At 38.4% G+C, this 13,524-nt stretch overlaps 1 protein-coding gene across 1 annotated transcript in view; it reads left to right on the top strand.

The window, feature by feature from the left end:
- Positions 1-12,965, top strand: part of LOC128688997 (uncharacterized) — a 57,268-nt gene extending 44,303 nt beyond the window's left edge. The window contains exons 13-32 of the mRNA XM_070087287.1: positions 547-666; positions 740-886; positions 985-1,153; positions 1,279-1,447; positions 3,932-4,182; positions 4,260-5,891; positions 6,004-6,243; positions 6,335-6,666; positions 6,748-6,831; positions 7,097-7,303; positions 7,389-7,542; positions 9,326-9,486; positions 9,887-9,994; positions 10,069-10,206; positions 10,288-10,452; positions 10,537-10,626; positions 10,712-10,868; positions 11,602-11,813; positions 12,375-12,540; positions 12,642-12,965. Coding sequence (XP_069943388.1) covers positions 547-666; positions 740-886; positions 985-1,153; positions 1,279-1,447; positions 3,932-4,182; positions 4,260-5,891; positions 6,004-6,243; positions 6,335-6,666; positions 6,748-6,831; positions 7,097-7,303; positions 7,389-7,542; positions 9,326-9,486; positions 9,887-9,994; positions 10,069-10,206; positions 10,288-10,452; positions 10,537-10,626; positions 10,712-10,868; positions 11,602-11,813; positions 12,375-12,540; positions 12,642-12,889 — 4,950 coding nt within the window. The 3' untranslated portion in view covers positions 12,890-12,965. The remainder of the gene's footprint in view (positions 1-546; positions 667-739; positions 887-984; positions 1,154-1,278; positions 1,448-3,931; positions 4,183-4,259; positions 5,892-6,003; positions 6,244-6,334; positions 6,667-6,747; positions 6,832-7,096; positions 7,304-7,388; positions 7,543-9,325; positions 9,487-9,886; positions 9,995-10,068; positions 10,207-10,287; positions 10,453-10,536; positions 10,627-10,711; positions 10,869-11,601; positions 11,814-12,374; positions 12,541-12,641) is intronic.
- The last annotated feature ends 559 nt before the right edge of the window (positions 12,966-13,524 follow it).

Here is a 13,524-nt window from a genome sequence, read left to right as displayed (position 1 = left end):
CCACGCTAAGATAGGTTTTTGCTCCAGTGACTTGAAATATTCACGTTCTTGTGGTAGGCCCTGCAGGCTAGCACCACGGTAGTGTTCAGCAAAAAATATTGGTTCTCATCCAACATTCAGACACTGATGGATGAGAACCCATCGCCTGCAGCACCTTGAGGTGCTGCAGACTGTGAAACTCGATAGAATATTACCCGAGTTTTCACCTTCAGCATAACTTTTGTAATGGGCGAGGTGCCTGTACGGTTTCTAACGTCGGTTATTTTAGCATTGATACTATAGCCTCTTAACGTGTTAGTAAATTTTTAAGTTTTTATTGATAAATAACTTGTATACAGTAGTCGCTGCTCTGTAAATGTTAAAATTTAAAGCTTCTAAGAACTTTAGTGTTAAATTTCACTAAGTTAATGATTTTTAATTTTTAAATCAGGCAAGAATGAAAATTGCTGCTAAATTAGCATAAAAATCCTTAAATAGTGTTTTTAAAAAATAAATAGGACTAAACCTGCTTTAACAAATTCCCCAAATAGCTTTCCTTTACTACAGGTAGTAGTGCACGGACGTGATGGCGTTATCATCCTGGAAGTGGAGGCACTATTATCTCCTCTGCTGGATCCTGTAATCCTTCAAAACGAAGTGGTCTACAACGCAATGAAAGATCTAGAGGTGAGTTTAATTTTGGGTAACTTTTGTTTACTTTCTTTGCTACACAATGTTTGAAATATCATATTCTCTTCAGATAAAACACCAGCAACAAACTTCTGTGATAGCTGCAGCAAAGGCAACAATAGAGAATAACGTGGACTGTGGAAATGCTACTAACGGCACTGGACCCATAGTAATCTCTGGACCTGTTACTCTCATCAACGGCATAGATGTCATAGGGGTTAGTGTAGTTTGACCTAAATCAGTTTTTTGGAATTGATTTAGCTTGTTAATTAGTCTCTACGTAAAACTAGTTTTGTACATTAGATTACTCTTCAGGCATTTAACACGTCGCAGCTCGAGGCCCAGACAATGGGTCTGCATGGCACACAGGTGGATGGTATCAGTTACTACTATTACAGGGACCAACTAGTGTCTCTGACTCAGTACAGCAAGATGATGGACCAACTGTCTGTACAACTCGCAACTATAGGTTCCAAATTAGAAGGCAAGCCACTATAATTTTGTAACTTGTGAAACAATTTACTTGTGGCTAATGAAATTGAAATAGCTGAAAGTTACTAAAGAACGTAACTGGACATTGGCTAGTAAAATTTTGGTTTTCTTTAACAGATGCGGTTCCATCCTCTGGCTCGTCTAGAATGGTGAGTGGAGTGAAAACTATGAAGGGCGGAGACATGAATCTGGACACGCTGGCACTTTATAACCTTCAAATAAAAGAAGCTTTTGATGGCTCTGGCACCCTTGTTTCACTAGAAAACAAGTTTGGAAGCATTATAAGGTAAGTTAAATTGGTTAACCTGCTTGACTTGGTTTTGGCAAACAAGGAAACCCTTGTTAATTTAGAAATTACAGCGATCACAAATCAATTACCTATAGCATTGAATGGAAGTATGATAGAAGGGATAATTCAGTAATGGTCTCGGATTTTCGTTTAGCAAATTACAATGGGCTTAGAGAACACTTATCTGTGGACTGGGGTAACGAAGAGAGCTATCAGTATGACAGCTTTCTTAACACAATACATGCTGCCCAAAGGACATTATCCCATATAAGGAAATTAGATCGAATAGAAATGACCCCAAATGGATGAATAATAGGCTCAAATATCTTTTAGGGCAGAGAAAAGTAATTTATAAGCGTATCAAGAGGCGAGTCATCTTATGAATCCGTATATTGACATTAAGAGGGACGTTAAAAAGGGGATAAGGAAACCTAAACAGGACTATGAAATTGAAGTTGCTAGGGATTCGAAAACTAACCCAAAAAGTTTTTTCCAGGTATATAGAACAAAAGTTAGAGATAAGATAGGTCCCCTTAAAAATAACTCTGGGCATCTTGCTGACAAGGAGAATGAAATATGCTCTATTATTTTCCCTCTTGTTTTCACTCGGGAAGACACTAACAATATCCCAGTAATTCTTACAGTGGGCCTGAAGATAAATTATGCCATATCAGTCACTAGTGAAATGGTTATCACAGATAGACCGGTTAAAGCAAAATAAATCCCCGGGCCCTGATGAACTTTTTTCGAGGGTTCTTGGTGTAAAATGGAACTTTGTGAACCATTGACTAATATTTTTAATGTTTCTCTTCAAACAGGTGGTGTCTGTGGAAGATAGCTAATGTAATTCCTATTTTTAACCCGTAAACGGTCCAAACGTATATAGTATACGTTTTTTCAACATTTGAAAATATGTAAAAAAAAACGTAGATCTACTTTCGTAGCACTACACATGTGAACGTACATCTGCTTGGACCGTTTACGGGTTAAAGCAGGGGGGGGGGGAAAGTAGTTACCGTCAAATTACCGCTCAATAAGCCTAACCTCAATTGTAGGCAAATTACTAGTCAATTATAGTTAAGATGCCATCTGGATAAGCATAGCTTGATTAATGATACTCAGCATGGATTCACAAGGGGCCGTTCCTTCCTAATTTATTAACCTTCTTCAGTAAAGCTTTCGAGGCCATTGATCATGATAAAGAATTCGATATTGTTTTAGATTTTGGTAAGGCATTTGATAGTACTGCACCAGAGACTGTTAAAGAAAGTGACAGCTCATGGCATTGGGGGAAAAGTGCTGTCATGGATCGAGTCATGACTCGCCAATAGGAGACAGAGTATGCTTAATTAAACAGGGTTAAATCTGAGTGGGGATCTGTAACAAGTGGTATTCCACAGGCATCAGTCTTGGGCCCGTTTATAATATATCGATGACCTTGAGGAAATTACTAGCGATATGAGCAAATTCGCTGATGACAGACAGGTAGGATAATTTTAAACTTTGATGTCAGGGAACTTCAGGGGGATTTAGACACTCAATTCCTGGTCAGAAAAGTGGCAGATGCAGTTCAGTGTAGATAAATGCAAGGTTCTGAAGCTCAGGAGTGTCCATAACCCTAGTATACTTAGTTAAATGATGTAGAACTTAGCCATACAGATTGCAAAAAGGATTTGGGGGGGGGGGGTTATGGTAAGCAGCAACCTTAGACCAAGACAGCAGTGCCTAAGTGTACGTAACAAAGCACAGATTACTAGGATTTATATCTAGAAGTGTAAGCAACAAGTCCAGTGGTTATTTTACTTGATACATAATTAGTAAGGCCTCGCCTAGATTACGCAGCTCAGTTCTGGTCTCCCTATTACAGAATGGATATAAATTCGCAAGAAAAGAAAATATCCAGTGTACAATGACCAAATACACGTACATAGCATTAGAAATCTTCCGTATGAAGAACGATTGAAGACACTTAAACTACATTCACTTTTAAGATGAAGAATGAGGGGGAGACATGATTGAAGTGTATAAGTGGAAGATTGGGTATTAACAAAGGGGGTATAAATAAGGTTTTGAGGATATCACTTAAAGAACCTGCAATAATGGATTCAAATTAGATAAGTTTAGATTTCAAAAGAATATAGAAAAGTATTGGTTTGGAAATGGGTAGTTGATGAGTGGAAGTCTGCCTAGTAGGGTTATTAAAGCTAAAACATTGGGTAGTTTCAAATTTAGGTTATACACCGAGAGGGGTTGGATTTGAGTGAGACTTGCGTAACGAGTAAATAGTCATCAAAACTTATTTCTTGGGTAGCATTGAAAATTGGGTTGGGCAAATATTTTGTTAGGGGGGAAGGATTGTAAAAGACCTGCCTAGTATGAGCCAACAGGCCTGCTGCAGTGTTCCTCCTTTCTTATGTTTAACAGTCGGAGCAGTGGAGGGAGGGAGAGATATTACCAACTTTAAAGATTCATTTTCTACAGGCATAATGACACGAGGAAAATAACTGGAAAGAAGGTTTTCACAAATGGTCTACACACGAGAACACTGTACACTTCTCATTTGGATGATGTACCTGTGATCGACTTGGTCACGACCAGTGGCCACCAAACCATCGCAGGAGCTACTTTCTCGACTTTAGTGGTGAATAACATCGCAGTACAAGAGGGAAGCACCGTAGATGGGCTGCACTTCTCAAGAGATGTGATAAGTCTCTCTGGCAGAGCTGTGCTAGGTTAGATGCTGTTCTAGTGTTTAATGCAATGCAAATCTAATTAAAAATCTTGTTCTAATACTAATTTCCTTTCTCAGGTCATTCTACGTTCTCAAAGGGCTTGACTGTGAAAGATAACGTGAATGTAATTAAGACTGAAAGTGGCATGGACCTGGATCGTCTGTTTAACAAGACTTTGAAGATCAGTGGTGGAACACTGCTTGGATCCGTATACTTCCTTAGGGAAGTAACTGTAGGAAGCCTGAAAGCCAAGGAGATGATGGGAATAAATGTAGATGAATTCATGTCTGAGACTGTATTCAAAAATAGTTTTGCATCTATTACTGGTTTGCTTGCAGTACCTTCCTTAGTGACAAAAACTGCTTTAACTGTGAATGGTAACATAAATGGTGCTAGTTTTCCTTCTCATTTTCCTTTGCGAACAGACTCCACTCATAGTTTCGGTGCTAAGAGTTTCTCTAGTCTACAATTCGGATCCGTGACATTGAATGATGGGGCTACTGTGGATGGCCTGGATGTGTCACAACTCGTCACTCTAAATTCGCAGCAACAAATAACTGGCAAGAAGACCTTTATGAAAGGTGTAAACATAAAGGGCAACTTGGACATCTCTACTGCCATAATAGATGGAGTTAACTTAAACTTATTAACACGGGGAATTTCTCTCTCTGAATTAACAAATTGGAAGTTTAACTTAGAGTTCAAGAAACCAGTGCACATTAGCTCCCTACACTGCCGTGGAAAGGTGAATGGAATAGACTTTGCTAATATTGCTGAAGATATAATCTATACTGATGCAAGCTCGGCAGTGATCTCGGGAAGGAAAAAATTTGCATATCCGTTGACTATTTCTGATTCGGCTTTCGAAAATTCCTTCAATAACGAAAAGTTTGACGACCTGGTGAATCTTTCTGGCAACAATACTTTCGGTGGAAATTTAGCATTCAAAAATGACGTTCACTTCGATTCTTTGACAGTGACTGGCAATGTAGATGGTGTAGACTTGGCCAACCTGGCATCTGCTGCAGTTTACCTTGACAAGGAGGGGCAGGTGGTTCAGGGAAAACTAGTATTTACAAAGAGGACCTCTGCTGCTGGTCTAGAAGCTTCTGGAAAGATAAATGATGTTGATTTTTTGAAAGTCTTAAGGAAGACTGGAATGCAAAACTTCAGTGCTGTCCAGGTGCTCAAGTCTGCAACTTTTGATTATGTAAGAACGTATGCTATAGAAATGTCGGAAGGAGCCACGGTTAACACTATAGATTTATCGGAGCTTGCAAAGAATAGAATAAAACTGAACTCTGCTGACAGTTTCAATGGTACTTTGAATATAGAGGGAAGAGTGACTATACTTGGTGCACTATCTGCAGTCTACATGAATGGTTTTGACATTCAGCAGTTGAAAGACAACATAGTCACAGATAAAGTATCATGTACAGTATCTGGGAATGTTATTTTCTCGACACTTAATGTCGACCAGTCTGTTACAACAACTGGTAAAGTGGGTGCTAATGGGTTGAACATAAATATCATCAATGCAAATGCTGCTCGTCTATACTCTGACAACTTCCTGAGTGGTTCAATCGCCTGGAGTAACTTAGTACTGCTTGGTAACGTGACTGTAGGTGGCTTAGTCAATGGTGCTGATTTGAGGAGGATAGCTGCCGATGCTGTGTACAAGAACATTCCAACTGTGCAGATCATAACAGGTCAGTAAATGTAGCCGTAAAAATTTACATTTGCAGAATGGCTGTAAAGTTGGGTATACGTGTGAATAACTTGAAATTTAAGTAAATTGCCACTACATGCTTATAAATACAGGCAGGAAGACCTTCCATGATGGGTTCACTGTTAAAGGCGACATATACGCTGAAACCACTAATGGGCTTGACCTGGCCACAAGGCTCTTCACCTTGCACACGAATCAGGTCATCACTGGTATATACCACTTCGCAAGTATACGAGCTGAGCAGTACGTTAACCTTGTTGGACTCTATTGCAATGTAAACCTCAAGAGGTTGATGGCTAATACACTCCAACGTGGGAATTACATTTTAAATGGTAAGACTTTTAAACTACATGCAAACTGAAAGGGCCATCTTCTGGTAATAGCTAACATTTCCTAGCCTGTAAACTTTCCATTTTATTTCAGGGGATTTATTCTTCACAAACGTGGTCAACATAAGTCACCTTAGGCTGGAAGATTCTCTGAATCTGAGGAATGTGAATGAACTCTTGAGGGATGCTATAAGAAAGCTGGACATACCTCTCACAGTGACTGGCATTAAGACCTTCAAGAGCAGCATGGCAGAATCCTTTACCACTTTCAAGAACATTAAAGTCTGGTACCTGAATTCTGTGAATTTTGATCATTATTTGGCACATGTGGTCCGGAGGAATTCTCCTAGTTTTGCATTAAAGAGCCTGTCAGTGGCGGGAAGTATCTCTGCCCCAACTATCTCTGCTACTACACTGATGATAGAGGTAAAAGATACTCTCAGATGTTGAGAATGTAATGAAATATTTATAAACTTGTGATTTTTAACACTTTTTCTTCTTCTTTAGGGCACAATTGAAGGAGTAGACTACCATTTACTCCTTAAAAATGCGGTACACTTGACAGGAGACCAGACCATAGTGTCTTCCCTGGTATGTATTACAAAAATGGCATCACTGCTGTATGCAGTGTATAATCTCTTCCTGTTAATTTCCCCCATAACTCATAGATAATATCTAAATAATGCTGTAATTTCAATGTCTGAGTTTGAAAGTACAGATATCCCTCTTCATTTTCTCCCGTGCCTTATGAACAACTTTCATTGGTATAATTTTCCGATTCATAGTCTTAGCGTAGAGCTCTGATCCATGCACTTGTAATGTTTGAAGGTTATTCTGCAAATTTTCTCATTTACAGGTGTTTCTGGAGGATCTGTCTGTGGATGGCAATATTAAAATAAAAACTTTGAACAACTTGAAGCTAGATACTGACTACTTAACTACCACAACAAACCAAACTATACCTTATCAAACGACATTAAAAAATGCAACTACATCAGATATCTTTGTGGGCGGGCAAGTAAACGCCTGGTTCTTCTACCAAGAAGTTATGGAGACTATGAAAGTGAGTTATCATAGGTGTGAAGCCTTCTTGATTAATTTTGACAATTGAGATATTACTAGCACTAAATAAAAAAATATCTTCTTAGGCAGTCGGTGGTCAAACTTTGCCTGGGCTGATAACCTTTGGTGGCACTGTAGAAGTGTTGGGACGGGTAAGAGTGACAGAGAAAACAGGTGCCAGTATCAGAGTAAAGCTCTCCCAACAAGCTGTCTCGCTGGGTGACAACTCTCAAATTGAAGGTGGGCAAAACTTTAAATTTTCATTATTCGTTGAATGACTAGTTACCATTACAATCCCTAGGTAACGTTTAAATTATCCATGCTAGTAGTAACAGGAGTCGGGTACTAAATTCAAAATTAAATACCTTGACCCTGTGTATAGGAAGTTCTAATCTGATGGCCCTTGGAAGTGGGTTGGTACTTGTTATATCAAACCTAATTCCTCATACCCCATTGTAACTAATGTTAAATGTTCAGTAATTCAAATCTGAACATTACCGAACTTTCAAAGATAAAAATTACAGGTCTCCCTCAACATTCACGTTTTCAACTTTCACGGGCTTCACACATTCGCGAATTCCCAACCGCCAAATTCCCAGCCACCAAATTCCCAGCCGCCAAATCATATTTAAGTTTCCCGCCACCTGCGAGTCCCTACTACCCTCCCTCCGACCCCTGCAACTGGCAGCCAGCCCTCCCACCACTCAGTGTGGCGAGTGTTTTGTTTGTTCATTATTTGCTATTAAACTACAGCATAAATAATATAAACTCATTCATGACTGCATATTGGAATGGCTATTCGGACAGGTATTAGACGGTGGCATCATGTGTTTACTCTTTAACACTGCAAAGAATTAAATATTTCTGCTACAGCTAATAATAATAATAATAATAATAATAATAATAATAATAATAAAATAATATAATTGAAGGAAATTGTACAAAAATACGAGGGAGTGGTTGACACATCGTCAGTGTGACTGTTTATACTGGAGTGAACATTAGTCTCCCTGCTCTTCCAAACATTTCACAATAATTCATTGTTTGGTGCTTGTAGATTGAGTGTGACTGGAGTGGTAGAGGCAGTGATTGAGGCAATGGTATTTAATAACATGCATGTTAATAATAATACATGTTATTAATAATATATACTATTATTATTTATAACAGTTATTAAATACCACTGCCTCAACCGCTGAATTATTGTGAAATGTTTGGAAAGAGCAGGGAGACTAATGTTCACTCCAGCATAAACAGTCACACCAACGATGTCAACCACTCCCTCGTATTTTTGTACAATTTCTTTCTTCAATTATATGGTTATTAGTGTTTTTTTTTTTTTTTCAATAGCAGAAATGTTCCAATTCTTTGCTGTGTTCAAGAGTAAACACATGTCACCATCTAATACCTTTCCTAATAGCCATTCCAATATGCAGTCATGAATGGATTTACATTATTTATTCTGTAGTTTAATAGCAAATAATGAACAAACAAAACACTCGCCACACTGAGTGGTGGGAGGGCTGGCTGCCAGTTGCGGGGGTCGGAGGGAGGGTAGTAGGGACTCGCAGTGGTGGAGTCTGTGGTATTTAATAACATACATGTTATTAACATGTTATTAAATATCATAAGTTATTAAAGCATAACATGTATATGTTTAGTACAATTTACGACGTTTTCATGTATTTTATGATTATTCATGGTTCAACAAGTTAAGGAAGCAATATTGTAATATATTTCCCTACAATATATTGGGGAACCAAACATTCACGGTTTTTCAACATTCACGAGGCTCTTGATCTCCTAACCCTCGCGAATGTTGAGGGAGACCTGTATTCTTTAGAATTTTCATTTGTGGTAGTATGCCAGTTGCAAAGGGTAAAGCAAGACAACTGGCTATAGTTTTTTATAATTAAGCTTATTTGGGGTAAGGGGAGAAGCTTAACCCTTTTCAAACTGATGTACATTTGGTAGGTTTAATTAATGTGGGGTACTTGTTACCTTTTTTTTTTTTCCCCCACAGGCGTGCTAATCTTTAATGGCCCATTAACGGTGGAGAGACTAGAAACGTCAGGAATAATAAATGGTGTAAACTTGTCAGACTTGTACAACAACGCCTGGTTTGTTGACCAGGATGCAGACTTTACCGCCAGAATAATGTTCAATGCCAGTGTCATCATGAAGGTGAGGTGGTTTTAAAATATTAGGTAAAGGACACAAGTCCAGCTAATGTGACATTTTACTCTGGCAACGTCTCGCTCTCAAGGAGTGAAACATTGCCACAATAAAACGTCACATTAGTTGCACTTGTCCTTTTACCGAATGTCGGCAATTCTACCGGCATTAATACAATCAGTTTTAAAATAGTGTATTTTTGTTAGTGCTTTTATAAGTGCATTTTTGAGGGTCTGAAATGGACTAATCTAATTCCCATTATTCCTGATGGGAATAAATTCATTCGGTAGAAGCACTCGAACAGCCTTCTGGACCGAAGAAAGTTCAATATTTGAGGTTCCACTGTACTGAAAACCTGAGGTTTCACTACAAAATAATCAAAATGCTAAATTTATATAAATTTACACAGGAAGGGTTGGTAGTTGCTGGTGTTGTTGACAACCTGATGGTCAAGGACCTGTACAAAGAAACTACAGAAGTTCTTTCGCACTACAGCAATACAACCGAAGATCTGAGGGTCAGTATTTTAATGTGAAATTCATTTTATTTCATGCATTAAGAGAATAATAATAAACGTAATAACTCTTCCAGGAAGAGTATGAGGGTGTATGTGGTCCTATCACTGCTCTACACGAACAGCTACAGACCTCAGTCTACGAAGGAGACTACTTCTCTATACTTCGTGAGCTGCAGATTCCACACAACCGGCATTCTTCTACATCTTTCCAGGTTTAGTAAAATGACGTGGATTTATTGCAATAGTTATCTTTAAATGTATTGTGATAAACTAATTTAAGATCTGTTCCTCAGGCTTTTAATACAACCTGCGTGGTGATGACCTGGGAGGGTGGACTTTGCGATTCTGTATTGTACATGTTCGATCCTATCTCTTTGGACCTGGTGCAAGCCACGACTATATCAAACTCTGGATATGCTCACCAGTGGCTCTTCTTGGATGTCTTTGATGATGAAAGTGTATGTAACTTTTTCTTCCCTTCCTAACAAACCTAATGTTATGGAAGCTGAGTAAAGATGTAAGTAACTTATTGAGTTTTGCAGGTATTATTGGCCATGGCTGGGTCAGCAAAAGGAAATAACTGTACCAGAAGTAACAGCATCATCTGGAGGATTAACAAATTGACAGTTCAGGTATGAGTTGTACAAAAAAAAAAATCATGCTTTGTGATAATTTCTAAATACATGGTTTTCTTCTAAAACTATTCGTGTGTGGCAGGTGCATCAAGAGTTGATTGCCGGGGAGCGCGTGTCTAAAGCTTTGGTGGCTGGAGAAGTAATGCTGTACATACACACAGAAGTGGACACTTTCACTTACAGGCTGGACTCTACCACAGGATACTTTACCCAGTTAGAAGTTTTGCATGGTCATGTGGGTAAGTTGAAATTTGCCTGAACCTCAAACTCGCGCAGTTAAAGGCTGCTGAAACAAAATTCGGGTCAAGTATAAAGTCTGTCGCTTTTTTTTTTTAATTGATACCATTACCTTGTGAACATTATGGTTATGGGAAAATTAGTGCGTGCTAGCACTTACATTGGTCGTAAACACCTGCCTAGGAGTGACCCAGGGCATAAACTTGACGCTCGCAACCAGCGAGTTGGTGTCTCGTAGGTGACTGTGCAGTAATAACCAAATCTGTAAAATGGAGGATTATTTAAACAGGCAAAAAATTTAAATAAGTTAAAAATACATGCCAAATTCAAAATTTACTAAATACTTTTTGTAGTTTGCTTCAGTGGTAACATTATGGAATGTCCCACAAGCATTAATGAAATGGGTCCATTTAACAAAGAAGGCCTTCAGGTCGCCATAAGTGCAACACAAAGGCGTTTTTGGCATAACACATAACTTGCAGCACTCGTATCCTTGGCACATCAACGCTATCCATTGATTACTTTTCCCTCAAGGGAGGTTCCTTGATGCTGGTGAGGGGTCTCTTGATCTAGGGAATCGGATCTGTGCTCCAGTTCCCTGAATAGAGCCTGAATACCATCCATTCTCCCCCCCCCCCATGTGCTGTATAATCCTACAGGTAGAGTTTTCCCCCGTTATTATAATTTATGCAATTGTAAAACTTCAAACACTGGGATAATGCAAGATCTTCTCAGGTGTCACCGCAACTGCAGAATCAGACAACCAAGCTGTTATGTTCTGGGCTTCCCGATACTCTGGGAAGGTGATGGTAGATGGAGTGTTTGGTGAAGAGTTGGAGTTTCCAGCACGTATCATGGATGCTCTTGTGATCTACCAGGCGGGAAAGTTTTTTATTGTTCTGGCTGTACATAAAGAAATGTGCATAGAGGCTCAGATGAACCTGGAGGTTTGTAAATTTTAAATTTTCTTCATTGTCATTAAACCAAAAAGATGAGATTAAATTTCATTTATCAATAAATCTAAAAGTAAGAATTCAGATTTTTGGCCAGGTATTTCTAACAAATTTACCTTTCCTCCCTTAATTTTAACAGTGCAAATAATGGTTGGGGTGATAGTTCTTCAGGGGGGTTGGTCATTGTTTTCTGTTGAGGGGGATTTGTTAGGTAGTTGTCATGCAAAAAACTCGTGTAATGCATGATAATAAGAGGCACATAATGGGGTCTAATGGGTCCATTGATTATGCTCCAAAGATAGCAATGAATTACTAAGTGAGGAGTTTAATAAAATGTGTAGCACATCAATCCCTCTGAATTCTAGTGTTTCAGATAGCCTTCAGCCTTTTCCCAATATTTTTAAGCCAGAATCATATCTAAATGCATTAGCTTTCAGACCCTACACCCTCTTAAATGTACCTTAATATTAAAATTAAATTTCTAAAGTTAGTGGTTTAAATTTTTCTTAAACTTTGCAAGTATTTTGGTTTTAAACTGTCATCCTTAACTTTCAGCTTTACACAGTAGATTTGGGTACCAAAACTGTTGCTGGTGTAGACACACACAGACTGAGTGCCCAAGCAAATCTTCTATCTTTCTTCACTGGAAGTTATGCCAGTGGCTCAACAATAGTAATGGCTATTCAACAGAGTGCATTCCCACTAGTATACAAATTAAGAGGTAATTATATATATATATTTTTTTTTCTTTCATTCTTTTGACAAGCAAGTTTGTTGGTGATTCTTAAGCTTTCTAGGCCTAAATGTTTCTTTTCTTTCCAGGAGAGAAGTTGAACGTATTCAATGTAGATTGTATACCAAGAGTGTTGTGGGCACAGTACATGAGCACCCCAGGCCAAAAGTTTCCACAACTCTTGGACCATTATGTGCTACTGGGAAGGAAAGACCAGACACTTCTCACAAAGTTGATTATGAGAGGCTCTGTTTTGCCTTCCAGAAAACTCTACTGTGATGCCGACGCCTTCTGCGACCCCTTCCTAACACCCCAAATCCACATGGATAGCCCATAGATTACATGTTTTAAACTAATGTTCAAATTGAAAAAGAAAACAGAATTTGTAAGTCTTTAAATAAAATTGCTTTCAGTTTATACTTTTAAAGAATTCCTGTTTTTTATGGAAGTGGATATAATTAGCAGATGCTATAATTTGTTTTTAATTAAGGGAATTTAAAAGCTTTGAATTGGATAAAAAAAATTCACCAAATGTCTGCTGTACATAAATTACTGTACAGCTAAGGGAGGGAGAAGAAACTGCAAAGGCTGCTCAGACTATTGGATAAATAAAGCCTGAACAGCTAACACTATAATCTCGACTAGAAAGAGGAGCCTTAACTTGGGAAGAACGGACTTGAACGTTGGAACCTTCCTGCAAAATTTAAACTAGATATTTTAAAGAAAACTGACTTTGGCAACACTAAATTGCATGCTCTGAGTAGTTTGGTACTGACTGCTAAATAAGATGCATCAGAGCTGCAACAGGCAAGGATCGTTAACTGCCCACACAACCAATAAAGCATATAAACTACCAAATATATATGCTTTATATATACTATAGCAGACGTGCATTTTCAGATGAATGCCTACTGCTATGACACTTCTTGGCTATAAATTTAAAAAGTTCATCCAAGCAAAGCTTTCGTGTGC

This window comes from Cherax quadricarinatus, chromosome 21, assembly GCF_038502225.1.
Source record: "Cherax quadricarinatus isolate ZL_2023a chromosome 21, ASM3850222v1, whole genome shotgun sequence".
Classification (NCBI taxonomy): Eukaryota; Metazoa; Arthropoda; class Malacostraca; order Decapoda; family Parastacidae; genus Cherax; species Cherax quadricarinatus.
This window is presented reverse-complemented; position numbering and strand designations above follow the sequence as displayed.